The sequence below is a fragment of the Tribolium castaneum genome, chromosome 8 (genome assembly GCF_031307605.1).
Source record: "Tribolium castaneum strain GA2 chromosome 8, icTriCast1.1, whole genome shotgun sequence".
NCBI classification, from domain to species: domain Eukaryota; kingdom Metazoa; phylum Arthropoda; class Insecta; order Coleoptera; family Tenebrionidae; genus Tribolium; species Tribolium castaneum.
The window spans coordinates 7884403-7909679 of record NC_087401.1 but is presented as its reverse complement, the minus strand read 5'-3'; the positions used below and the strand labels follow the sequence as shown (position 1 = coordinate 7909679).

General features: G+C 29.8%; 1 protein-coding gene across 2 annotated transcripts; it reads right to left on the bottom strand.

The window, feature by feature from the left end:
- Positions 1 to 4246: 4246 nt before the first annotated feature.
- LOC660667 (uncharacterized protein) lies at positions 4247 to 23990 on the bottom strand. Of its 2 annotated transcripts, none has more exons than XM_064358560.1 (9): positions 23790 to 23990; positions 17803 to 18028; positions 17576 to 17727; positions 17403 to 17525; positions 12273 to 12657; positions 12130 to 12228; positions 8992 to 9183; positions 4788 to 4987; positions 4247 to 4733 (listed from the first exon to the last, which is right to left on the bottom strand). In XM_064358560.1, exons 1-9 carry the CDS (start codon positions 23825 to 23827, stop codon positions 4547 to 4549), a joined length of 1602 nt encoding a protein of 533 aa, XP_064214630.1. In that variant the 5' UTR covers positions 23828 to 23990; the 3' UTR covers positions 4247 to 4546. The 2 variants fall into 2 exon arrangements, with proteins under 2 accessions (XP_064214630.1, XP_008195048.1); XM_008196826.3 differs by having other exon boundaries at positions 23787 to 23989.
- Between the last annotated feature and the right edge of the window lie 1287 nt (positions 23991 to 25277).

Genomic DNA, 25277 nt, shown 5'->3' with positions numbered 1-25277 from the left:
AAGAGTAGGTGTTTGATTATTACATCACATCTGTATGCAAATACGTCTGGCGCTTATTTGGCGAATTCGAGGCGGATGTGATCAATTAAATTTTGACGAATTTTTGTATTTATTTGTTTTGTTCTCCCACGAAAATTGGCTTGTTGGAAGAATTGATCGGTTTATTCGAATTGCAATGGAGGCGTCTTTCTTTGGAAATTGTTATGTTATTTACGAGAAGACGTATTTGGTCTCAGCTAGTACGACCTTCTTGTCAAGGTAACTGTAAATACGCACTATTATGAATTGAATTTGTTGCATTGATCGGAAGAAAATTTGCATCAAATGTTGGACGTTAATACGGTTTTTTTTATAAACGAAAGTTTGAATTTATAATTTTCAAAAATTTGTAGTGGTGCCTACGATTTGAATAATGTCATGTCGACTTGACTTTGTCTAGTTTTTGATTTAATTAAGGTTAATTTCGACACAGAATAGAAAATAAAAAGGAAAACAACCTTGACAATGGTGGAAAAAGGAATCACTAAGGTGAAAAATATACAAGGAGTTTCATAGAAATATACATGCTGGTCTATAACTTTTTAAAATTAAGTTGGCAAGGATGGATTTCAATCGATTATTACTATTTTTTTCAATTACGGCCGAGGGGTAAACCGCAAGCCAAATTTTGTACCAGATTTTTCTTTTTGCTTTGATTTCCTAGATTTTCTCTGATTTCCTTTAGATTTTTTCTGATTTTCTCAAAATTTTCCTTGATTTCCCTAGATTTTCTCCGATATCCTCTAAATTTACCCTAATTTTTTAAAATTATTTTCCGTAAATTAAATACCTATTGACATTTCACCGCAGAATTTTCTTCATTCTTTCACAATTTAATTATCATAATATGTATTTTTTAATTTGTAATAGATATTGTCTCATTGTCTTATCGAAATCAAAAGTCAAGTCAAATTCAGAAATTTTAATATGATTATTTAATTTAGTTTTTTTTGTCTCGATGTAATAAAATGGTCATTTGGTGATTTTTTTATTCTACTGGTAAAAAATCATTCTCATAAATTTATGAATGTATCTACAGGCTTTTCTGTCTAAGCCTCACATGAGAAGTGTTGAAAGTTATAATAAAGAAATTTATCTGAAAGTTGGTATTTATAATCTGTTGAGTTCTGCTCAATGAAAATATTTTCAAGACGATAGACCGGAAGTCGTTATTAACATTTTTATTTTTAATGGAAAACTATATTTTTCACTGCGTTTTTGAATTAGTTGAATTATTTTGAGGCCGCTTTTATCAGCTTTCTCCATACCTAAGTTTAACCGTTTCTTAGATATTTTGAATTTTTGGAAAATTTTTGGATTTGCATCTGTCTCTTAAAAAATCGATAACTCTCTTAATTTTAGTGATTTCGAAATAATATTTAGATAATTAAAAGAGAAAGCCTATGTCTGTTCTCCAGAGTGTTCAAAATTGTAAAAGAAGTTAATGAAGCCAAAAATTTTAAGCCATTTCGCATAGTTTGTCATAAAAATATTTCTGATTAAACTTAAACGATAAACTATGTTCAAAATTGTGTTATTCATCCACTAAAAACAAAATAAATTCATTGAATATTGGTTTAAAAAACTTTAATTTTTCACATTTTTTCATTCGTTTCCATGGCAAAGTATGAGAATAGACCTATGGCTAATGAATTTCTCAATCCCAACAAAAAGTTATTGTAACTTGAAAACTATTAAACATAAGTAAAGGGAATATTAATACAGATCGATGCAGAATAAAATTTTCTACCATTTAATAAAATAAAACTTTTGGCATTTTATTTGAAAAAAATGAGTTCGTAGTATAATTACTATGGTTACAATTGTTACAACAATGTATTTTTCAAAATTTATCCCCAGGATTAAGCTATCTGACGATTGGACTTACAAAATCTCAACAAGCGCATGCACATTATTTGAAGATTTTCATTGATTTCCCCTGATTTCCTCGAATTTTCCCTAATTTTCTCTGAATTCTCCAAGGCTTCCGCTGATTTTCTCTTTTTGTGCCCCGATTTTTCCTGCGGTTTACACCTCGATTAGGGCAAAACAATTCGAAAAACTAAACTTTTTTGTAAACCTATGTAAAATTGAGTTAAAATTAGCAAAAACAAACACAGAAAGTCCTTCCATAAAAAATTATAAAAATTTAAAATTTTGCACCGATTTTTTTGGCGAAACATTTCATTTCCTCAAATGTCACTGCTTAATAGTCATCTAAGCATTTAAAAAAGTATCTAAAAATCGCAAACCTAGTTGATATTGTGTTTTTTGGCGAATTTTTAGACGTTATAGAGGTTGTACTCTATGTCGCAAATATTAGTAAGAAAGTAAAAGTTCGGATAAAGCAAGTTGATTTATTTTGACCCTTGAGCTTTATTAAGTACCATAAAATATTTGCACAACCAGCAGATTCAAACTGTAAGTATGTTTAAAAACTGGAGGTTCGTTATAAGCAGATTCATTGCAACCGGACTCTACTGTATTTTGATTCTAGCTTATGTAAAATGATCCGGTGAATCCCAACAGTTTTTTGGTTACGATTTTTTTTTAAATTTGACCCATTTTTACATTTACGAGCAATTTTCTCAAAAACTATTAGATTAACAACAATTACATTTTTTGAAAAAGATATATAATTAAAAAAGCTTTCCAACGATAATAAATTTTATAAGGTTAACTCTAATAGTCCTGGAGTTATTGCATGATAAATATTCCGAGTACCGAATATCCACAAAAATTTCGACGAAAAGTGGAAAAATTAGAATTCAAAAAATCAAATCAATTGACTTTTTTGTACTTTTAACCACTCGAGTGGTTTCTAAAAGCGTAGAAAAGTTCATAAAACTTTGCTAGGACGACTTTAAAAAAATTTTTTTTGGTCTTTTGAAGGTCTTTCGTCACTAGCAAAAAATTTAAAAATTTTAAATTTTGAGAAATGCTGTTATAATACGTAGACCGAACCATAGAATTCAATAGAATAAATTGTTGTGTAATTATTCTTATAGTATCCGAGATAAAGTCAGAGAAATGTTAAAATTTTCACTTTTTGTAATATTATACCGAAATTACGGCGAAACTATAAGACTAAGGGTGTTAGACACGGGGGTGTTACCAGTTTTTTTATTTTTGTTTTATTTTCTCAATTACGGCAAAACTATTCAAAAAATGTTGAACTATTTTGATTCTAGCTTATATTATTGAACTGGCGTTCATTGGTGTCAAGAAAATCACCAAATTCCCAATAATTTTTTAGTTATGTATTTTTTTATTTTATTTACTTTTGCCTTTATTTGTATTTTTCTCGAAAACTATTAGTTGGAGAACAATTAGGTATTTTTCTGAAAACGATAAATAATTAAAAGGGCTTTCCAATGATAATACAACTTCATAGGGTTATCTCTAATAGCTTCGGAGTATTTACTCGATAAATGTTCCGGGTATCTACCCAAAATCGACAAAAATTGGAAAAATTAAAATTCAAAAAAACGAAAGAATTGACTTTTTTGCACTTTTAACAACTCGAGAGAATAGTAAAAACATAGAAGATTACATAACACTATGCTATAAAACAAGTTTATTCGTCTCTTGAAGTGTATTTATTACACAGTAAAATTTTTTGTATAAAATTTCAAAATTTAAAATTTTGCGAAATGCTGGTAAAAGAAACTGTCCAATTTACTGGAATAAACCGACTTGTCCGACGACTCTTAGTTTTCAAGATCTAATGATTTATTTGTCGAAGAATTAAATAAATCTTTATGAAACTGCTACCATAATTTTAGGCAAAAATATTCAAAATTTGAAATATTTAAAAGCTCGTGTAATACGCGAAATGAGCCGCAGAATTCAGTAGAACAAACCGTTTTGCTCTGCGACTTTTAATTTGCGAGTTATGAATTTTTCTATTGAAAAACTAAAAATATGTCTGTAACTGGAACCGTCGCCCGGAGTGTTTCCAAATTTATAACATTTGTTATGTAATTAGGAGCGCATACCGATCTTTATTTGCTTTTTCCAGAAAAACGTCATAAAACTTTCACTTTTTCTTCTAATCAAACGTAGCATATTCAAAAAATATCTGTTACCTTTTGTGAACATTTGAGTCATCAAAACTAACAAGAACCAATAAATATAATAACAAAATAAATGTTGTTTTGTGGGCGCACCTGTTTTGCGGGAAATGGATTGAAAAAAATCGCTTAACAACCTCATAATCCTTTTAATTCGCTTAAACTTTCTGTACAGTAATCAGTATTATTTACAATAAAAATTGCCTTACATATTGTATTTACATGAAATATCGTGACTTGATTCCGGACTAGAAAGGATCGACCGTCTAAATTTTTGAATAGTGCGTGGAAGAAAGTGCCCAAGAAATTTTCAACACCTACTTAATCTACCTCTACCAGATTTTGGTCTACTTCTAGTGATGAGTAGTGATTGTTCACGTAGCGATTGTACCGTGTGGTCAGAAATGATAAGTGAGCAAAATCATTGGTACTGTTTAAACCGAACTGGTGGCTTGATGCGACGTACAGTGACTGTCGGAAGAACAGACAGACAACGGCACCGGACTGTACGAAGTGTTGTACTCTGTACAATTCAAATATAACCTAGAACTAGTCCGATCGCATTCAGGACACGACCGTTTCTTCTTTTTACTACTCCTTCGGAACAAATCGTAGGCACATCTGAAACAGAAATTAGGAAAAAAAAACAAATAATACGCGAGAAAAATAACAAACCTCGCGTGTAAGATATGAGCACAGGGAAGAGCTTCAAGTGAGTCGCTTTCAAGGCCGTAAGGAGAGCCGCAGCCGCCGCACATGAGGTCCAGGTCCTGCTGGAGACGGAAGGCGACCCTTTCGTGGTGGAGACGGTGGTCTTCGTCTCCTAGGGCGTGATAGATGCGCGAGAGACGCAGGCGCACCGTGCGCACCAACAACTGCAAGTTCATTTATCAGAAAAAGTCGAATTATTATTTTCATGTAAAATGATCCGGAAAATCGATTGGCATTGAAAAAATCGCCAAATTCCCAATGGCTTTCTAGTTATGATTTTTTTTCATTTTACTTATTTTTGCGTTTGTTTGCAATTTTCTCGAAAACTATTTGTCAGAGAACGTTGTGCTTTTTTGAAAAAGATAGATAATTAAAAGACTTTTTAAACGATATTAAACTTCATAGTGTTATCTCTAATAGTTTCGGAGTTATTGCTCGATAAATGTTTCTGGTATATACAGAGTGCTCAAAAACTGGCGCACCAACTCAGTGGTACGTTATTGAGAAGCAAGTGCAGATTACGGGAAAAATGTTGGAAAAATTCCTAAAGTCATATTTTAAAAAATCTGGAGCTACAAACTTATTGTGTTAACTTCTTTAGCTTTCATTATTTTTTTATGCTTTTATGTTTCATACCAGGTAATCTTTCCGTAACAAAACGATGAATAATTATTTTTAAATTTACTATCACATTTTAGCAGTTTTTTTAATTTAAAAAAATTAAAATTCATCAAAAAAATCACAATGTGTAGATGTGCCAACACTGGGAATTATTTCCTAGGAAACCGTTTCAAAAAAAAAATTTTTATTGTTGCTCAAATTCTATTGCGATCATGACTGTTAGACAACGTTGCCACATATCAATTATCTAAAATCCGTTATTTATCAATAACTTTAATACAAAGAATTTTTTTACTATTTTTACCTTCATATGTAACCAGTTCTCTACCACACACCATTGAGTTAGTGCGCCAGTTTTTGAGCACGCTGTAGAATGTTCCGTCTAAACCCCACATTAGAAGTATTGGTACTTCTAATAACGATAGTCATTTGAAAACTTGTATACCACCATAATCTCTTAGGTCCTGCTCACTGAAAATATTTTCAAGTTGGTGACACTTCCGGTTATACCGGAAGTCGCTATCAACTTCCTTATTTTGAAAGGAAAGCTATATTTTTTTATGCGCTTTTGGATTGCTAGAGTTATTTTAAGCTAGTTTTTACAATCTTTCTTTATATCTAAATTTAGCCGTTTACGAAATATTTAAAGTTTTTGAATTATTTTTAAATTTGCACCTACCAGTTTAAAAATCGATAACTCTGCTATTTTTTAAAATTTTGAAATATTTTTTAGTTCATTTAAAATACGAAGCCTAGATCTTTCCTTTGTTGTTTTCAAATTTCCAAAAAAGAATAACAAACCTCAAATGTTTAAGGTTAAGTTTTCAGAACTTAAACACCCTTAACTCAATTTTTTCAAATGAAATGCCATAAGTTTTATTTCATTAAATCGTAGAATATTTAATTCTACGTCAATCTGTATTAACATTCCATATACTCATGTTTCATAGTTTTCAGGTTATAACAACTTTTTGTTAGGATTGAGAAATTGATGATTATCCATAGGTCATACGTTGCCATGGAAACGAGAAAAAAAATGTGAGAAATTAAAGTTTTTTAAACCAACATTCAAAGAATTTATTTTATTTTCTCAGAACGATAACACAATTTCGAACAAAGTTTGCCTTTTGTTTAATCAGAAATGTTTTTTATGACAAACTATGCAAAAATAGCTGTGGTTAGTAAGAAAATTTCTACAATGTCAAAAAACCCAACATAACTTGAAAATTATCACAGATAGGTATAGGAAATGCTAATACAGATCGATGCAGGAAAAAATTCTCTCCCATCTAATAAAATAAAAATTGGGACATCCCATTTGAAAAAATTAAGGTATGGGTACTTGAAGTTGTACAAACTTAACCTTAAAATTTTTGAGTTTACTAACTTCTTTTAATTTGTTAAATATGGTTTCGAAATTTTTAAAACTAAAAGAGTTACCGATTTTTTAAGTGACAGGTGCAAATTCAAAAAATCTCAAATATCTCGAAAACGGTTAAACTTAGGAATAGGGAAAGCTGATAAAATCTCCCTTGAAATAACTCAGCTATTAAAAAAACGCAGTGAAAAACGTAGCTTTCCACTTAAAATGTACAAAAGTTGATAGCGACTTCCGGTGTAACCGGAAGTGCCGCCATCTTGAAAATATTTTCATTGAGCAGAACTCAACGGATTATGACTGAGTACCAACTTTCAAATAAATATCTTTATTAGAACTTTCAATACTTCTAATGTGGGGTTTAGACCGAACAGCCTGTAGAAAATCGACAAAAATCTCGCAAAAATTGGAAAAATCAAACTTTAAAAAATCGAATCTATTGACTTTTTTGCACTTTTGACAACTCGAGAGGGTTGGAAAAGCATAGAAAAGTGTAAACTTTGATAGAGTGAGCTAATTTTTTTTTCTATTCATTTTTATAAAGGTAAGTGCCTTGACCATTGAAATTTTAAGGAAAAAATTCAAAATCTTAAATCTCGTAAAAATCTGTTGTTATACGTAAAATAAGCTGCAGAATTCACTAAAAGAAACCGTTTTCCTTATCGATTTTATTTTTTGAGTTATAAATTTATTAATGAATAACCCTGTGCATCCACTATTTTTCAATTATACAAGCTGTTTCACCTAAAACTTTCGAGCCTGATATCTCAGATATTTGTCAACAGATTTTTAAATTTTTTAAATTTTGAAGTTTAAAATGCAGGTATTTTAAAAGGTAAAGATTAAAATCCAATTAATGCAAAAACTAAAATCATACAAATGTAATTTTTACATGCATTTTAAAAATCTTAAGAGCCGGTTTACAGAATGCGAAATTAAAATTAATTTCAAAATTAAACTAATTCGAATTAAGTTGCCATTTGAAATGCATTGACAAATCTCAAGTTAATTTCGAATTAAATTTTAATTACGATTAAAATGTTCTGTAAAGCGGCCCTTAGTCATTTAAAACTTATATTAAAAAATAAATCAACAAAAAATGCTGTAAGAAAAAATTCATTTTTGAAAATAGACCGTTTTACAAGAAAAATGAAAAAAACTGTTAAATGTGCAAAAGCGTAGCTCCTTATGAAACACCGAATTTTGGTCACTCCTACTTGCACAAACTAAGTGTCACACAAGTGATATTTCACATTTATCTTTCACTCTTATAAAGTTAAAAAAATATTTCTGTTTTAGTTGTTGTACTGGATGCTTTCAAAAAAGACTAAAAGATTGAAGATTGAACAACAGAAAAATTCTAGACTGTTCAGGAGTTAGAAAATATTTTGTACACTGCTTGCTGGATTCTCTTCAAAAGCTTGAATTACAGCCCCAACTATTTCTTCGTTTCTAGTGACGTCTTTTATCCTCACTCGATTTAGTTCACGTAGGCTTTCTGTGTCTTCAAATTGTTGCCGTTTTTATAAACTTAAAATTTTATGAAGGCTTCATTTGAATATCATTTCACAAAAAGTCCAACGGCACTTTCCATAGACGAATATTGTTTCCTTTTTCAACAAAACAGAAATTTCTGCCACTGTTTGTTTTTAAAGTTATTTCACCAAATTAATACCACTTTACTTTCACACTTTAGTTTATTTATAATACTTTCAAAATTTGGATCAAGTTTTTAACAACAAAATCAATTTTTTTCTTGGATCAGCCGAGCGATTTGGTCAATTTTTTGTGTGGCCAACTATTTTTCGAAGTTCAATGATCCAATGGTAATTGGGCTGAATTTTAAATAAAATAAACGTGTCTTAAAGTTTTTCTAATTAAAATAAGACTTCCTAAAATATGTGCATTCCAAATTTCATAACAATCCCTTTACAAAAAACTTAGATATCAAGCTCGAAAGTCTTAGCTGAGACACGCTGTAAAAATAATTATTTAAAGTTCTCTTAAAGTTCTCGAGTAAGCTAGTGTTGTAAAAAAGGTGGCACAATACGTAACATGAACCGTAAAATACACCGGAACAAACCGTTTTGTTATACGACTTTTAGTTTTCGAGTTATTACACAAATACAAATTCGGTGATTCCCCCACGTAGAAAAAACAGTGACTTACTTTAGCACCGACGGAACTAGCTACTTCTAACAGTCTTGTATTGAATTCTAATGGTCGGCAGTTGCAAATTTTGTGCTGGAGTCTTAGTGCTTCCAAGCATCTTGCCGCCCCATCCATTGACTCCATCTGGATGACGCGGTCGCCCATCGCCGCCGCCGAACCCATCGCTGTCTCGTACTGTCTGAAAGCTTTCTAACGCCCCCAAATTTTTTAATTTACTTCAAACTTTTTCTGTTTTTTTTTTTGTTTAAATTGAGAGTATAGTTTTATAATAATTCGACTAAGTTTAGTAAAAAAAATGCAGATATCGTTCATGAACCAGAAAAATAAACCATTTCCTTTCTAATTTTGCGATTTTTAAGTTTACTCCGAAAATAATCTATAAGGTGTCAAAATAACACTTTCTTTATCAAATTTGGTGGTTTTATTGCATAATTTTGACAAAAATTTTGTAAATATGAAAATGCACTAAGTGGTCAAAAAATTAAAAAATAATGTCACTATTAGACTAATTTTGTAATAATTCGGCTGAGTTTAGTTAAAAAAACGTGATAACGTTCATGAACGTTAAAACAAGACAAAAATAAACCATTTTCTATTTAATTTTGTGATTACTCCGAAAATAATCGATAAGTGCCAAAATAACACTTTCTTTATTGAATTTGGTGATTTTATTGCATGATTTTTCACAAAATTTTGTAAATATGAAAATGTACTAAATGGTCAAAAAATTAAAAAATAATGTCACTTTGGGTCTAATTTTGTAATAATTCGTCTAAGTTTAGTAAAAAAAAAGCCAACGTTCATGGACGTTAAAAACAAAACAAAAATAAATCATTTTCTTTTTAGTTTTGTGATTTTTGAGTTTACTCCGAAAATAATCGATAAGGTACCAAAAAAACACTTTCTTTATTGAATTTAGTGATTTGTAAATATGAAAATGTACTAAATGGTAAAAAATTAAAACATAATGTCACTTTTAGTATAATTTTGTAATAATTCGGCTAAGTTTAGTAAAAAAAAGATATAACGTTCATGAATGTTAAAAACAAGACAAAAAGAAACCATTGTCTTTCTAGCTTTGTGATTTTTGAGTTTAGTTCAAAAATAATCAATAAACTGCCAAAAAAACACTTTCTTTATCGAATTTGGTGATTTTATTGCATGATTTTTGACAAAATTTTATAAATATGGAAATGTACTAAATATAATGGTCAAAAATTAAAAAATAATTTCACTTTTAGCTTAATTTTGTAATAATTCGGCTAAGTTTAGTAAAAAAAAAACGAGATAACGTACACGAACATTAAAAATAAGACAAAAATAAACCATTTTCTTTCTAATTTTGCGATTTTTGAGTTTACTCTAAAAATAAAAATAATTAAGTGTCAAAATAAGACTTTTTATTGAATTTGGTGATTTTATTGTATGATTTTTGACAAAATTTTGTAAATATAAAAATAGACTAAATGGTCAAAAAAATAAAAACTAATGTCATTTTTAGCCTAATTTTGTAAAAATTCGGCTAAATTTAGTAAAAAGAACATGATAAGGTTCATGAACGTTAAAAACAAGACAAAAATAAACCATTTTCATTCTAATTTTGTGATTTTTGAATTTACTCCAAAAATAATCGATAAAGAGCCTAAAATAACACCTTCTTTATCCAATATGGTGATTTTATTGTATAATTTTTGACAAAATTTTGTAAATATGAAAATGTACTAAATAGTCAAAAAATTAAAAAATAATGTCACTTTTAGCCTAATTTAGCCTAATTCAGCTAAGTTTAATAAAAAAACAAAATAACGTTTATACCGGGTGCTCAAAAATCGGCGCACCAACTCAATGGTGTATGGTAGAGAATTGCTTACATATAAAGGTAAAAATAGTAAAAAAAATCTTTGTATTAAATTTATTGATAAATAACGAATTTTCAAAAAATAAAATGTGGCAACGTTGTCTAACAGTCGTGATCTCAACAGAATTTGATCAAAAATAAAAATAAATTATTTTTGAAACGGTTTCCTAGGAAATAATTCCCAGTGTTGGTACATCTACAAATTGTGACTTTTTTGATGAATTTTATTTTTTTTAATTAAAAAAACTGCTAAAGTCTGATAGTAAATTTAAAAATAATTATTCATCGTTTTGTTAGGGAATAATTACTTGGTGTGGAACATGAAAACATTAAAAAATAATAAAAACTAAAGAAGTTAACAAAATAAGTTTATAGCTACATATTTTTTAAAATACGACTTTAGGAATTTTTTCAAGATTTTTCCCGTAATCTACACATACTTCTCAACAACGTACCACTGAGTTGGTGCGCCAATTTTTGAGCACGTTAAACAACAAGACAAAAATAAACCATTTTCTTTCTAGTTTTATAGTTTTTGAGTTTACTCCAAAAATAATATATAAAGTGTCAAAAAAACATTTTCTTTATCAAATTTGGTGATTTTATTGCATCACTTGACAAAATTTTGTAAATATGAAAAAGTACTAAATGACCAGAAAATTAAAAAATAATGTCACTTTCAGCTTAATTTTGTAATAATTCGACTAAGTTTAGTAAAAGAAACGAGATAACGTTTATGAACGTTAAAAACAAGACAAAAAAACATTTTCTTTCTGATTTTGAGATTTTTGAGCTTACCCCAAAAATAATCGATATAGAAGTGTCAAAATTACACTTTCTTTATCGAATTTTGTGATTTTATTGCATGATTTTTGACAAAATTTTGTAAATTTAAAAATGTAATAAGTGATCAAAAATTAAAAAAGTATGTCACTTTTAGAGTAATTTTGTAATAATTCGGCTATGTTTGGTAAAAAAACGAGATAACCTTTATGAACGTTAAAAAAAAGACAAAAATAAACCATTTTCTTTCTAATTTTGTGATTTTTGAGTTTACTCCGAAAATAATCGATAAAGTGCCATAATAACACTTTCTTTATTGAATTTGGTGATCTTATTGGATGTTTTTTTGACAAAATTTTGTAAATATAAAAATGCACTAAATGGTCAAAAATTAAAAAAATATGTTAGTAAAAAAAACGAGATAACGTTCACCTTTTTTTTCAAATTTTGACATTTTTGAGCTTATTATTGCACATATTTCCAAAAATTCTTACATTAATATCAGTCCTCTTCCTGTAGATATCCCCCATGATTCGTATACTCCTTGCATAAGTCGCTTGGTCCCCGGACATCAGCGCCAACCTCGTCGCCTCCTACACACCCTTATCACTCCAACCCCTCCAAAGCGTTAACTTACCGAACAATAATCGTGTGCATCTCCCAACTCGCCTTGCTTCCGCAACGCCGACGCCATCTGCAGAAGCGCAGCTCGATGATGTCGCGAATTCAAATCTCCCAGTTGGAGAGATCGCGAGAGATCGTAGGCTTTTGAAGCGTATTTTGCCGACTTATCGGCGTCTTGCAAACGGCTGAAAAGCTCAGAAAGCCCAACGTAGACTTGCAATTCGAGTGCTGGGTCGTGGACGGCCTGGGCGATGCGATGGGCGTGCTGGAAGCTATCAAGGGCCTTGTTGAAGCCGGCCAGCTCCAAGTAGACGGAGCCGACGGTGAGGTGGACATGGCCGGCGGTCGTGCATTGCTCGCATTCGTTGTACAGGGAGTGCCGGGCGTATGCCAAGGCCCTAACCGAAAATTATTAACAAAAATGCACAAAAACACACCAAAAATCTTCACTATTTCAGTTGTTATTAGCTATTTTCACGACACGTTATTGATTTGTTGACGCCTGTTACTAATTTTGCTTTAAAAAGCTGAAAAAAAGTTGGCTAGACCAGGGTTCGAACCACAGACTTTTAGATAGTTTATGGCATTGATCAAACATGTTGTGGGGGTCCGGGGTTCAAGTCCGGGTCTAGCAATCTTTTTTTTAATTTTGTAAGTTTATTGTCTGTTTGATAATTCAATAAACACTTTTAAACAGTATTTAATGTCCAATTTGTGTTAATTGGACTCGAAAATCTGTCTCTTTCAGAAGTAAACAGCACATATTAATTTATTTTTTTATTGTTATTAATTTTATTTTTGTTAAGAAATATCAATGCTAAATTAAAGCAGTTTGAGGTATTATTAGCTTATTCCATTGGTTTCTAAGTGAAAGATTTTTCATAATCAAATTACGTAGGGAAACACTGTTCCAGTTGTTATTACCTATTTTCAAGATTTGTTGACACTTGTTACAAATTTTGCTCTTAAAAGACAAAAAAAAGTTGGCTGGACCAGGGTTCGAACCACAGACTTTTAGATAGTTTATGGCATTGATTCACCAAATCGTGGGAGTCCGTGGTTCAGGTCCGGGGCTGGCAATCTTTTTTTTATATTTTTTAAATTTATTGTTTGTTCTATAATTCAATAAATAATTTTAAACAGTGTTTATTGTCCAATTTGTGCTAGCTGGACTCGGAAATTCGTCTCTTTGAGAAGTAAATAGCACATATTAATTTTTTTTATTGTTATTGATTTTATTTTTGTTTAGAAATATCATTGCTAAAATATATCAGTGTGAGGTATTATCAGCAAATTTGATTCGTTTCTAAGCAAGAGATTTTTCAAAATTAAATTATTTAGGTAAACACTATACCAGTTGTTATTAGCTATTTTCACGTCACGTTATCAATTTGTTGACGCTTGTTACGAATTTTGCTTTTAAAAGGCTAAAAAAAAGTTGACTTGACCAGGGTTCGAACCACAGACTTTTATAGTTTATGGCATTGATCCACCAAGTTGTCGGGGTCCGTGGTTCAATTCCGGAGCTGGCAATCTTTTTTTTTTAATTTTTAAATTTATTGTTTGTTCTATAATTCAATAAACACTTTAAACAGTATTTATTGTCCAATTTGTGTTAATTGGAGATTTATCAAAATCAAATTGCGTAGGTAAACACTATTCCAGTTGCTATTACCTATTTTCACGTCTTGTTATTAATTTGTTGACGCTTGTTACGAAATTTGCTCTAAAAAGACTAAAAAAGTTAGATGGACCAGGGTTCGAACCACAGACTTAATTCGATTAGTTTCTAAGTGAAAGATTTTTCAAAATCAAATTACGTAGGTAAACACTGTTCCAGTTGTTATTACCTATTTTCACGATTTGTTGACACTTGTTACAAATTTTGCTCTTAAAAGACAAAAAAAAAGTTGGCTGGACCAGGATTCGAACCACAGACTCTTATTTTTTGGCATTGATTCACCAAGCCGTGGGTGTCCGTGGTTCAGGTCCGGGGCTGGCAATCTTTTTTTTTAGTTTTTAAATTCATTGTTTGTTCTATAATTCAATCAACACTTTTAAACAGTGTTTATTGTCCAATTTGTGCAAATTGGATTAGAAAATCCGTCTCTGTCAGAAGTAAACAGCACTTGTTATTGATTTTACTTTCGTTTAGAAATACCAATGCTAAAATAAAGCAGTTTGATGTTTAATCAGATAATTTGATTCGTTTTGAAGTAAGAGATTTTTCAAAAACAAATTACGTAGGTAAACAGTAAATATGCTAAAATAAGATTATTTCAACTATTCTCCCACTATTTGGCTCATTCTTGGGCGAATCATCAGTAAAAGTCAACCCACAGCACGAAACAAGTGCAGATTTAAATATTCATGAGCGATTTGTCTTGTCTTTTCAAAAAAGTAAAAAACGAAGAAAATCAATTTATTTTAACGAAATAAACAAATACCAAAATCGTCGCTTTTGCTCAAACTAGAACGAAAAACTCTTTACAGATTTGGTTTGTTTTTACGTAAAAAATTATTTTACCCAAACAACGCCAAAATAAAAAAAGTATTCCCAGGCAATTTGGCTAAAATCGATTATATCATACAAAAAAGTGCAGAAAGAACGCGATTTGAAGAATTACAAACCGATATGAATTAGAATATAGAATAACTTATTTTAACGAAACAAAATATCATAATAAGGCTATCTGGCTCGTTTTTAAGTGATGAATTGGTGAAAATCACAGTAATATTTTAAATAAAATAATGCGAAAATAAAAGACGTAAAATATTCTTAGATGGTTTGGCTCATTTTTGTGGGAAAAATTGTTAAAAGTATCAACTAATTTAATCGAAACAAGAGTCACAAAAATGGTCATTTATTCAAAATGAGATTACATGAGCTAATTTAATTGTCAAGCGATTTTAGCTCATTTTTAAGTAAAAAATCGTTGAAAATAAATTTATTTCATCTAAGCAACGTTAAAATAAAGGGAGTTCTCAGGCAGTTTGAAATGATTTTAAGCAAAGAATGGCTGAAAATCTGTCTCGTTTTTAAGCGATGAATTGATGAAAATCACGATAGCATTTGCAAAAATAAAAAGATGGAAATTATTATACTATTACTAGAAGGTTTCGTTCATGTTTACGCGAGAAATTGTTAAAAATCAATAAATATAAACAAAAAGAGTGTCAAAGTAAAACAAAATAAACTAGTAGTATTTCGAAATAATATAAAAAAATATAATAACAAATTTAGTCGTTTTCTCTTATCTTATTATTCTTATCTTATCTTACTAAAACACTACATGTTTCGGCAAAAACTCAGATAGTTGTTTGGCAAAAAACTGTGGTGAATAAAATGAGGAATTGTTGCCTGTAGGTACTTAAACCTGAGGGTGGCCAAATAATTATTAGCCGAAACATGTATGTACCGGATTGATAAAATTTGATAGAAAAAGTAAAAAGATCAATTTGTTATTTTTTTTTCCATTACATAACTATCACTTACAAGAATATGGATAAAGATAAAGTTAATATTTTTAGATACCTAATTTGTTTTTGACTTAAAAATTTGAAAAATAATTTTCGCTCTTTATTGTCTCCTCTTTACTTTTATTATCCATTTTAGTTTCACTTAAAAAAAGATACCCTCTATTTTCTTCATTTATTGGATATATTTATTTATTGCTGTCATAATTTTTTTGGCTTGCCCGTGTTTTGTCATTTGTTTTGCTGAATTTTGAAATACACAGACTAAACCAAAAGTAGCGCTCAAAATTCATATCTTTATTATGTCGTTTATCAAAAAAATTTTGAACGGTGAACCGGTATTTTTATTTATTAAAACTTGGTACTTTTTTCTTTTCTTGTTATAAAATCATTTTTTGAAAAATCTCGAAAATCATTTTAATTTTGTTACGCAAACCCCATAGTGTTAGAAATCTTGTCAAAAACGCTATCGATATATGAAAAAAATACAGAGTGCTCCATTTGAAAAAATGAGTTATTCAACTTTTTGCATTTTGGCACACACTTTATATTATCTGCGTGCTTTAACTAAAAATCGTCTGTTTGGTAAAACTACAAAATATATTAAATTTTTCTATTGTAAATTTGCTTGAAAATATTCATAGACGCCTTTGTAGTAATTTTTCAAAAATTGGTCTTTTTTATAACGAAAAGTTGAATAATTCCAAAACGAAAAAAGATAGACCCATAATAGTTTATATAAAGATACATTATTTTTTTGCGTAAATTCCATTTATGAAAAATATATAAAGTGTCCCACTTAAAAAATATAATTTTGGTTCACCAATTTTGCATAATAAAAATATTTTTAGTTTGTAGATTTTAAGTGGATCTATCGGATAAAACAGCTTATCAATATTTTAATTACCAAAAAAGTTATAGAGACACCCCTGGGTCACCCTGTATACCTGTATATTTTTCTGAAAACATGAAAACGCCTAATAAGATTTCTTACTGCAAAAAATAAACTAAAATCAATTGCCTCTTATAAAGTAAGACAAAATAACGTAGCCCTTTGTATAAAATTAATAAAATTACTTTCAACAATAACCAAAAATATTAAAAAAAATAAACGTCATTATTCAAAAACTAATAAGGTAATAAATAATGCCAAATAAAATCGACCTGTTTCAAAAAATTTTCCAAAAAATCGATACCTATGTAACAAAGATGAATGTTATGTATTATTCATTGAAAAAAAAAGTTTGGACCAGGAATCGAACCTCATACCTCTATATTTCTGAATTACTTTCGTAGTCTATAGTTCAGCTCCGAACCCGGCAACTTTTTTTCTAATTTTATAATCGAAGATTTTAGTTTTATTAAAAAAAAAGCTGATAAAAAAGTAATAACAAATTACAATAATTAAACACAAGTAAAAAGCCACAAAACATTCATTAGTTCTAGTTTTCACGATGATAAATTACAAAACAACCAAGCTGGCAGTGCTGGTCCTCAACTAATTTAGATAAAGGACGGCTGGATTAACGAGACATCGCGTTATTAGGGTCTGTTTCGAATCCGTTTCATGATTAACGACTTTAACGCCACTTTTTGTAATCTAGTATTAAATTAAAACGCCTGGGACATATGCAAGCCACCACACGCATTAAACACAATTACGTACTTTTCAAGGCCACCTAGTCTTTGGTGGGCCTTTGCTAAACTCAAGTAGGACTCTGCCCTCATATTTGGATTGTCCAGCTCCTCACTTATGAAAAGTTGGCGGTGTGCGTACTCTAACGCATCCCTGAAATTTAAAATAAATACAAGGAATAAAACAAAATTGGAAAAAATTACCTGTACTTCCCCCAGTCCATATACGCCTGACACAAATACCCTAAAAGCACAAATTTGTCCTCCCGCTTTCTGATAGCTTTCAGAGCCGACTTCCACTTTCTGACGGCTTGTTGCTGCTTGTGCTGGTTATAAAGCTTTACTCCTTGATCGACCTAACAAACCATTGCCAATTATTTTTTTTTAATAAAAATTCCTTTTTAGTTTTTTTTTTGATAAAGTAGTTTCACCTTTCTTTTGGCGATGCTTTGGTAGATTCGTGCCCGACAGGCTCGAAAACAGCCCCAGGTGAAAATTGGGGGTCTTGGGGTGCGAACCTCCGTGTAGGTGTCACGGTGAAGGCTCGAGTATGAGTCGTTCCAAGGCCAGATCTGCTCGAGGCCGTCGAGGGGGTGCCGAGAGCCGTCGGGAGATGATAGAAGACGTGTGGCTGAAAGCTGGTGACTAACCCCGCCACTAGCAAAAAAATTATGACAAGAGAACACAATTTCCTATGTGTTAAGTGTGAAAAATTTTAAGAAAAAAAGTAAGAAAAAACAAGAGAGAAACAAAAACTAAAAAAAGAAAAATAATTGAAACTGCCTTTTAGGTGCCTAATTATTATTCTAAAAGTAAGTGAAAATTCTTTCTTCCATTATTGATGTCAATGAAAAAAAACAGTCGAAGCTCGTGAGGCAAAACTAAGTTTAGTTTGTTTGTGAGCAAGCAACTTATACAGGGTGACCCAGGGGTGTGTAATCGGTCTATAACTTTATTATTATTGGAAATATTGCTATACTGTTTTTATTACACGATAGATCGACTTAAAGTCCACAAACTAAATATACTTTTATTATGCACAGGGTGAAAGAAAGTTAAAAGTTATATCTTTTTTAAATAAAACACCCTACATATTTTTGCATAATTGGAATCTACGCAAACAAAACAATGTAACTTTATATAAACTATTATGGGTCTATCTTTTTTTATTTTGGAATTACTCAACTTTTCGTCATAAAACAGACTAATTTTTGAAAAATCACTGCTAAGTCGCCTATAAATATTTTCCGGCAAATTCAGAATACATTGTAGTTAGCAAATAGACGACTTTTAATTAAAGCACGCATATAATATACAGAGTGTACTGTATTGTTTTTTTATGTGCCGATAGCATTTTTAATAAGCTTTCTAACGGTATAGCTTTAAAATATTTTTCGAGATTTTTCAAAAAAAGATTTTATTACAAGAAAATTTGTTATCCTACAATCTGATAAGTGAAATGGTAATTTATTTTTTGATAATTACATTAATATTCTAATTATTACTTGATACAAAATGAATTTTGCTCATCAAAAATTAATAGTAAAATAAATAAAAAAAACTTTTATTAACACTTTAAGATATATTTCAAATTTGCTATACAAACCGCATATCATTAGAAAGCTTATAAAAAATGCTATCAATACGTGTAAAAAAATACATGGTGTTCTTTTTAAAAAAAAAAATGAGTTATTCAACTTTTTGCGTTTTGGCACACCCTGTGTGTTTCTGCGTGTTTCACGTAGAAGTCGACTATTGCTAAAGCTACTGGGTATTCTGGGTTTTTCAGATGTAAATTTTTCGAAAAATATTTATAGGCAATTTTGTAGTGTTTTTTAAAAATTGTGTTTTTTATAACGAAAAGTTAAATAATTTCGAAAGTTACGTTATTTTTTTGCGTAGAATCCAATTATGCAAAAATACATAGAGTGGTCCAATAAAAAAAATGGAACTATGGTTCACCACCCAATACACAACACCCTGTGTACAATAAAAATATTTTTATATTGTGGACTTTAAGTCGATCTACCGGATAGTAAAAACGGCGTAGCAATATTTGAAATAATAAAAAAGTTATAGACCGATTACGCACGCCTGGGTAACCCTGTATTTATTGAAAATTTCTCTAAAAAAGACGAAAAAATTACGAAAGAATAATACCAAAATGTTTTTTAGGTACTTTAATTTCTTTAAATTTTTAAACATTCTGGAGCACATTTAAACTAAAATTTTTCTTAGTAATTTTGCTGACATTATCTGAAAGTCAAACATTTTCAGTGAAAAACTCTTTTATTTCGCCTAAATTCTATAGCAGAAGTTTAAAAAGCACATTTTATTTTATTCTTTGAAGTTAAAGTGTCCTTTAGTAAAAAACTCGCTTATTTTGCAAAATGAAGGTCGAGTTATATTAAAAATTAATCGCCTTTAACCCTGGCTTAAACCGTTATCGGTTTAAGTTGATATTGACAATCTTTTAGCTTATTTAAAGTTAAAACTTGTAAAAAAACACCAAATTACGCCAAACACTTTTAAGCTTAAAACTGGATTATTTGTCAAATTTCTCCAAAATAAAAAAAATAATTACTCACAAAAATAAAGTCGCAAGTTCACGTAGGTCTAGGTATACTTTTTTTCAAATTTAGTTTCCTCGTTCATTATGAACATTTTTCAGCCAATAATTCTATTTTTTAGTCAAATTTTAATCAAAATAAGATTAAACGATAACGATTTCCTTTTTTAAAAATCATGTTTTTTAGTTTTTCAAAAAATGCACTTGCGGTTTACGGTATACGTAATATATGCAATTATTGAATTTTATTTGCAAAGTTGTTAATACACGTTATTTTCAGCTAAAAACTTTTATTTTATGTATGAAGTCTTCTTTTTATAATAAACCAAAAAATTGAATTTGATGTTACGTTGGTCTGTTTTGCTAAATTTAAGAAGTTTCTAACATTTTTCCTTGCAAACTTACTCTAAAAATATCTACCACCACGTACGTATTTTATCTACTTAGTGCAATTTTTTTTTCTGCAATCGCTATCCAAAATAAATATTTGCGCTTCAAGTTAACAACGCAAAGTTGACGTTTTCTCAACTTTAAAGCGAAAAAATAAAAAAAAACGTTCGCTCTCCCATTTTTTATTGAGATCATATGTCCAGTGATTAATGTAACTACCTGTGGTATCTCTAGTAAAAACAAAAAATAAATAATATCTGATTTTAATAAATTATTTCATGATTTTGTCCTGAATATTATGGTATATTTTTATTCTTAATACTTGCGATTCAGAAAAAGTCTTGTGTGTGTGTGTTGCGAGCGCAAATTTTCGAAAAAATTCTCTCAATCGACAATATACGCTCTTAATATACAAATAGATATTGTTTGCTTTTTTTGAAATTTTTAATTTTTAGGACATAATACTGTAATCTTTAATCTTTTAACCTAATCTTTAAATTAAGATAGAATATGATATTATTTTGCTCTGTTTTGTTAAATACATTATTGACTCTTAAATGTTAGAAAATTAATCTTTTTTTTACGAAAGCCATACATACTAGCCTCCTAACTCACCTAAAATCGTTTTCAAGTACACAAGTTGTTTCTGAAAATAGCTACAACACAAATTTATGTTTTTAAAATTGGAACAACCTATACTTTTTTGCACTTTTGAATGTATCTTTTAACAGTGATATTTTTAAGCTAAATTGTTATTAGTCGAATTTGCTTTATGTTTTTAAAATAATTTGATATTTTGACAAAAGCACGCTATCTGAAAAAACATATAAAAACTAAAAATCTCAGAAAAGTTGTAGTAACTTTCACCACTTTAAAGAAGAAAGTTCAATCTTAAAGAATATATTATTTTTTTTGTAGTCGAAAAGTGAAATTTTCTGCTAATAATAACTTTAATGTTACTCTATTATTCATCATTTATTACAATGAAATAACTAAAATTTTAATATCTATGGCAAATTTTTAAATTCCCGTATAAACTCCAACAAATGGTCTGTGCTGGAGTTGCTATGGTTACAACAATGTTCATGAATAGTCTGCATTGTTGCTAGAAATAACTTTTAAAGTGACATATCTTTAGTTATTAACTTTAGACATTTAAAACTTTATGTTTTTTGATAGATAATTTAATAATCTTTGAAAAGCAAGAACAAAAAATAGGGTGTTCCATTTAACCTTTTCAAGTTATTCAACTTTTAACAAACTTCTTAATTTTTCTGTTTCCAATAAATTGTAATGCGCTAAACTAATTGGAACAGATTTAAGTTTGAACTTTTCCCTTTAAAGTGATCAAAGTTCTACTTTAATAGAATTCTTTGTTTTTATGTAATAAATTTTTAAATAAAACGTGTTTTTGGCAAAAAACATCAAATTATTTCGAAATCTAAGCAGAATCGACCAATACAAGTTTAAATTAAAATCATCAGTATTAAAAGCTACATCCAAAATGCAATAAAATATCGGGTGTTCCATTTGGAAAAACGTAACGTTAGTGTTTTTTTTAATATTGGGACATCTAAATATCCGTTTTTCAAACCATAGAGATCTCCGTTATTATAAGACAAACAAGGTCGGTTAAATTAGGGCAACGTTGTGCATTATCATGCTGAACAATTATCTGCAAGAAAATTTGATGTATCATTTTTAGTTTTTAGATTATTAAAAAAAAACACGAAAATTTGTAATTTTTGTTTTCATTTTTGCAAGCGAAAACCAAAAGACCAGACGTTTTTAACTAGGACGTTCTTCAGGCACTTTTTTACAAGAAATCTAAATCTATCATCATATTTTCCAAGGCGTTCTTGATATCAAAGGTTCAACTCTGGTTTTTCTTATAAACGCTATATTTGATAATTGTATTTTTAAAAAGTGTTTTATTTGTTCCTGATTACAACGATGTGCAAAAAACGCTTTTTTCTTAATTTTAATTAACATGTAAGATTAGACCATATCATGTTGTAATCAGGAAGAAGGAAGAAAAAGCCTATTCAAAAATACAAGTGTCAAATATGGTGTCCATAACAAAAACTAAAGTTGAGTGTTGTAACTCTGACATCAAGAACGCCTTGGAAAATATAATGACAGATTTAGATTTGTAGTAACCAAGTTCCTGAAAAATGTCCTACTTAAAAATGTCTAGTTCTTTCAATTTTCGCGTCAAACAATAAACACGAAAATTGCAAAATTTTGACTTTTATCAATAATTCAAAAACTAAAAATAACTCATCAAATATTCTTTGAGATAATTGTTCAGCATATAAATGCGCATTTTTGCCCTAATTTAACTAACCTTGTACTCTTATAATAACTGTGATCCCCATGGTAGAGCTCGAAAAACGGATACACTGTATATTTGCCTGGTTCAAATGCTTTTACATATTTTTCATTCAACAACTCCCATTTTTTAGTCACATAAGTCGAGAAATTACCATCAGTACTAATCAATAATAACTGTGAAAAATAACATTAAACGATTTCCTTTTTTGAAAATAAATGTTACCACGTCTTTCAGACAAAAATTCACTTATTTAGCTAAAATAAAAACAAAACCACAAAGAGAAGGTTGAAAATGCTATAACACCATTTCCGTCCAAAATTTTGCCAAAAATGGCCAAAATAAATCAAAAGTAAATTTTCTCGAACCTATACAATGTGTTTTTAAATGATTCTCATCTAGTTAACTTGGTTAATTGGTTTAGATGTAAAAAAAAATTTGTGCCGCTCTGCTTAATTGAACCCTCTGTTAATAGATGTCAAATCTATCAGTTGTAAAATTTTATTAATTTCTTTTAAAAATTTCTTTAAAATGTTACACTTTTATTATCGAAGCTTATTTTCGAATTGGAGACTTGTAAATGGAAAATGGTAATATTCGATGTCTAAATGCCTATCCTTAATTATATGAAGCGGCATTTTCTGATTTTACATAAGAATTTCACAGACGACTAGATAAGAACCATTTAAAAACACAGTGTATTTACAAAGTGATGTAACTCATATTTTGAGAAAAAAACTTCCTTCGTAAAATTTCGTGTAAGACGCCAAAAAATTATCAAATATGTTGCAATTTATTTTATTTTTAGTTGAAAAGTCCCTTAGTTTGCAAACTTTGCTTGTAATTCAGATACAAACTGACTTTACTTTGAGACGTCTCTTAGAAAGTAACGAAACAAAAAAATTAAGGATTTAAACATGTTAAGTGCTTGTTACAGTTTATTAATATTACTTTACCTAGCGAGCCGCCACTGTTTAAAAAAATCGAAAAACTAGAACAGCTGTTTCCGAAATAATTCACCGACGTTATCCAATCGGCAAATTCTTGAAATAGAGTAAAGAAATTTGCGCAAGAAAGCTGCTTGAATTTGTGTACAAATAGGGGCGTAATTGCCAAAATACCACTACCTGGTGAAGTCGTGCGAGTTGAGCGATTCCCACGACATCCTGTTCAACCACTAAATTTGTTTAAGCGCATTTTGCAAAAATAGGCCGATTTTGTGAACGAAAAAAACGTAAAAATCGAGTTTTTTTCTCAATATGTACACGACGTCAAAACACACCCCTTCGACCACCATCCAGCATCCCCGACTGAAGCACAACCAGATCATTATTTCGGAGGATGTCGGAGGAAGTCGGACAGGATAAGCGGCCAGGACCAGGTCGGATCGCTTCGGGATCCTGCAGGATTTAATTCAGGATGTGACCCGATCGATTTGTTACGACTGCCTTGACAAAAAAAATTGAATTTTTGTCTCATTAATAATTCTAGCAGTGGATTTAAAATAGGTGGAGAATTCCTAAAGTTCCGGATGTCGCCACGTGTTCGCATTAGTTTCAGTGATTGATGATTGCTGTTTGAAGAGCGATAAAAGATATTGTTCGGGGATTTTTCAGGTGTTTCAGGATTATAAATCGAAAGGGCGGGAAGGATTTATTGCGTGCCGAACGGTCTTGAAATTTGTTAAAGAAAATTTCAGTTTCACAATCGAATTTTCAAGCACGAACAAAGCGAAAAAATGCATTTTTTACATTTTATTTACATTTACAAATTTATTAATCAGGACTACGATTTATTTAACTTCAGACAGTCGAAATTTCTAGACACAAAGTTAGAATTCAAACTTTTTTAAAGTTTTTATGAAAATTCAAAATTCACAAATTCTAAGTTAGAATTCTGCCTTTTAAAACTGAATTCCGAACATCAAAGTTACAATTAAAAAAAATAGTTTTTCAATACAATGGTAAAACTTCAAATTTCAATGCAGAAAGCTAAAATTTTTAGTATTTTTAGACATAAAACTTTGGATATCTTACGGTTTTGAAATTTTTTGTCAAATATTCACGTAGATATCGACTAGAATTTTTATATCCTAATTAGAAATTCAAATTTCAGAACCCCAGATTTAAAATTTTAAAAATAAAAATTTAAAGGCATTGGCAACTTAAAACAACTTTGCCTTAAATGATAGTACTGAAAACGCTTATTACAATAGTGAAAACCGTTTCTCTGTATCTGCTTTCTAACTCAAGTTATTTGGATTTAAATTTGAAATTATGACGTGGTAACCGCCTCTCGAGCATTTGGTTCAATATTAAGATCAAATGGTTATTAACTTTTAAGTGACACTGTCAGAGTTTATCAAAATTTCTCAGAAGTTTTCGCAAAGTTCAAGACAAAATTTGGAATAGAAATTAGTCAAAAAAGAAGTTAATTTTTGATTTTGAGGAAATTCAAGTTAAAATTCCAAGTTTAGGTTTAGAGACACTTGAAATATATTAAAATTTCTAGCAAATATTTAACACAAAATTCGGAATTTCAATTCCTAAAACCAGAAAACTTTTGCTGTAATTTTTGTCTATTTCAAAATTTATTTTTTTTTTCGTGTAACAAAG

Excerpts from the sequence above, each read along its gene's own strand:
- LOC660667 (XM_008196826.3), bottom strand. The coding sequence starts at position 23,827 with ATGTCGTGGGAATCGCTCAACTCGCACGACTTCACCAGGTA. Across the intron at positions 12,229-12,272 it reads ATGCACACGATTATTGTTCG|GAGGCGACGAGGTTGGCGCT; the intron begins GTAAGTTAACGC and ends AAGGGTGTGTAG. Across the intron at positions 4,734-4,787 it reads GCTCATATCTTACACGCGAG|ATGTGCCTACGATTTGTTCC; the intron begins GTTTGTTATTTT and ends TTTCTGTTTCAG.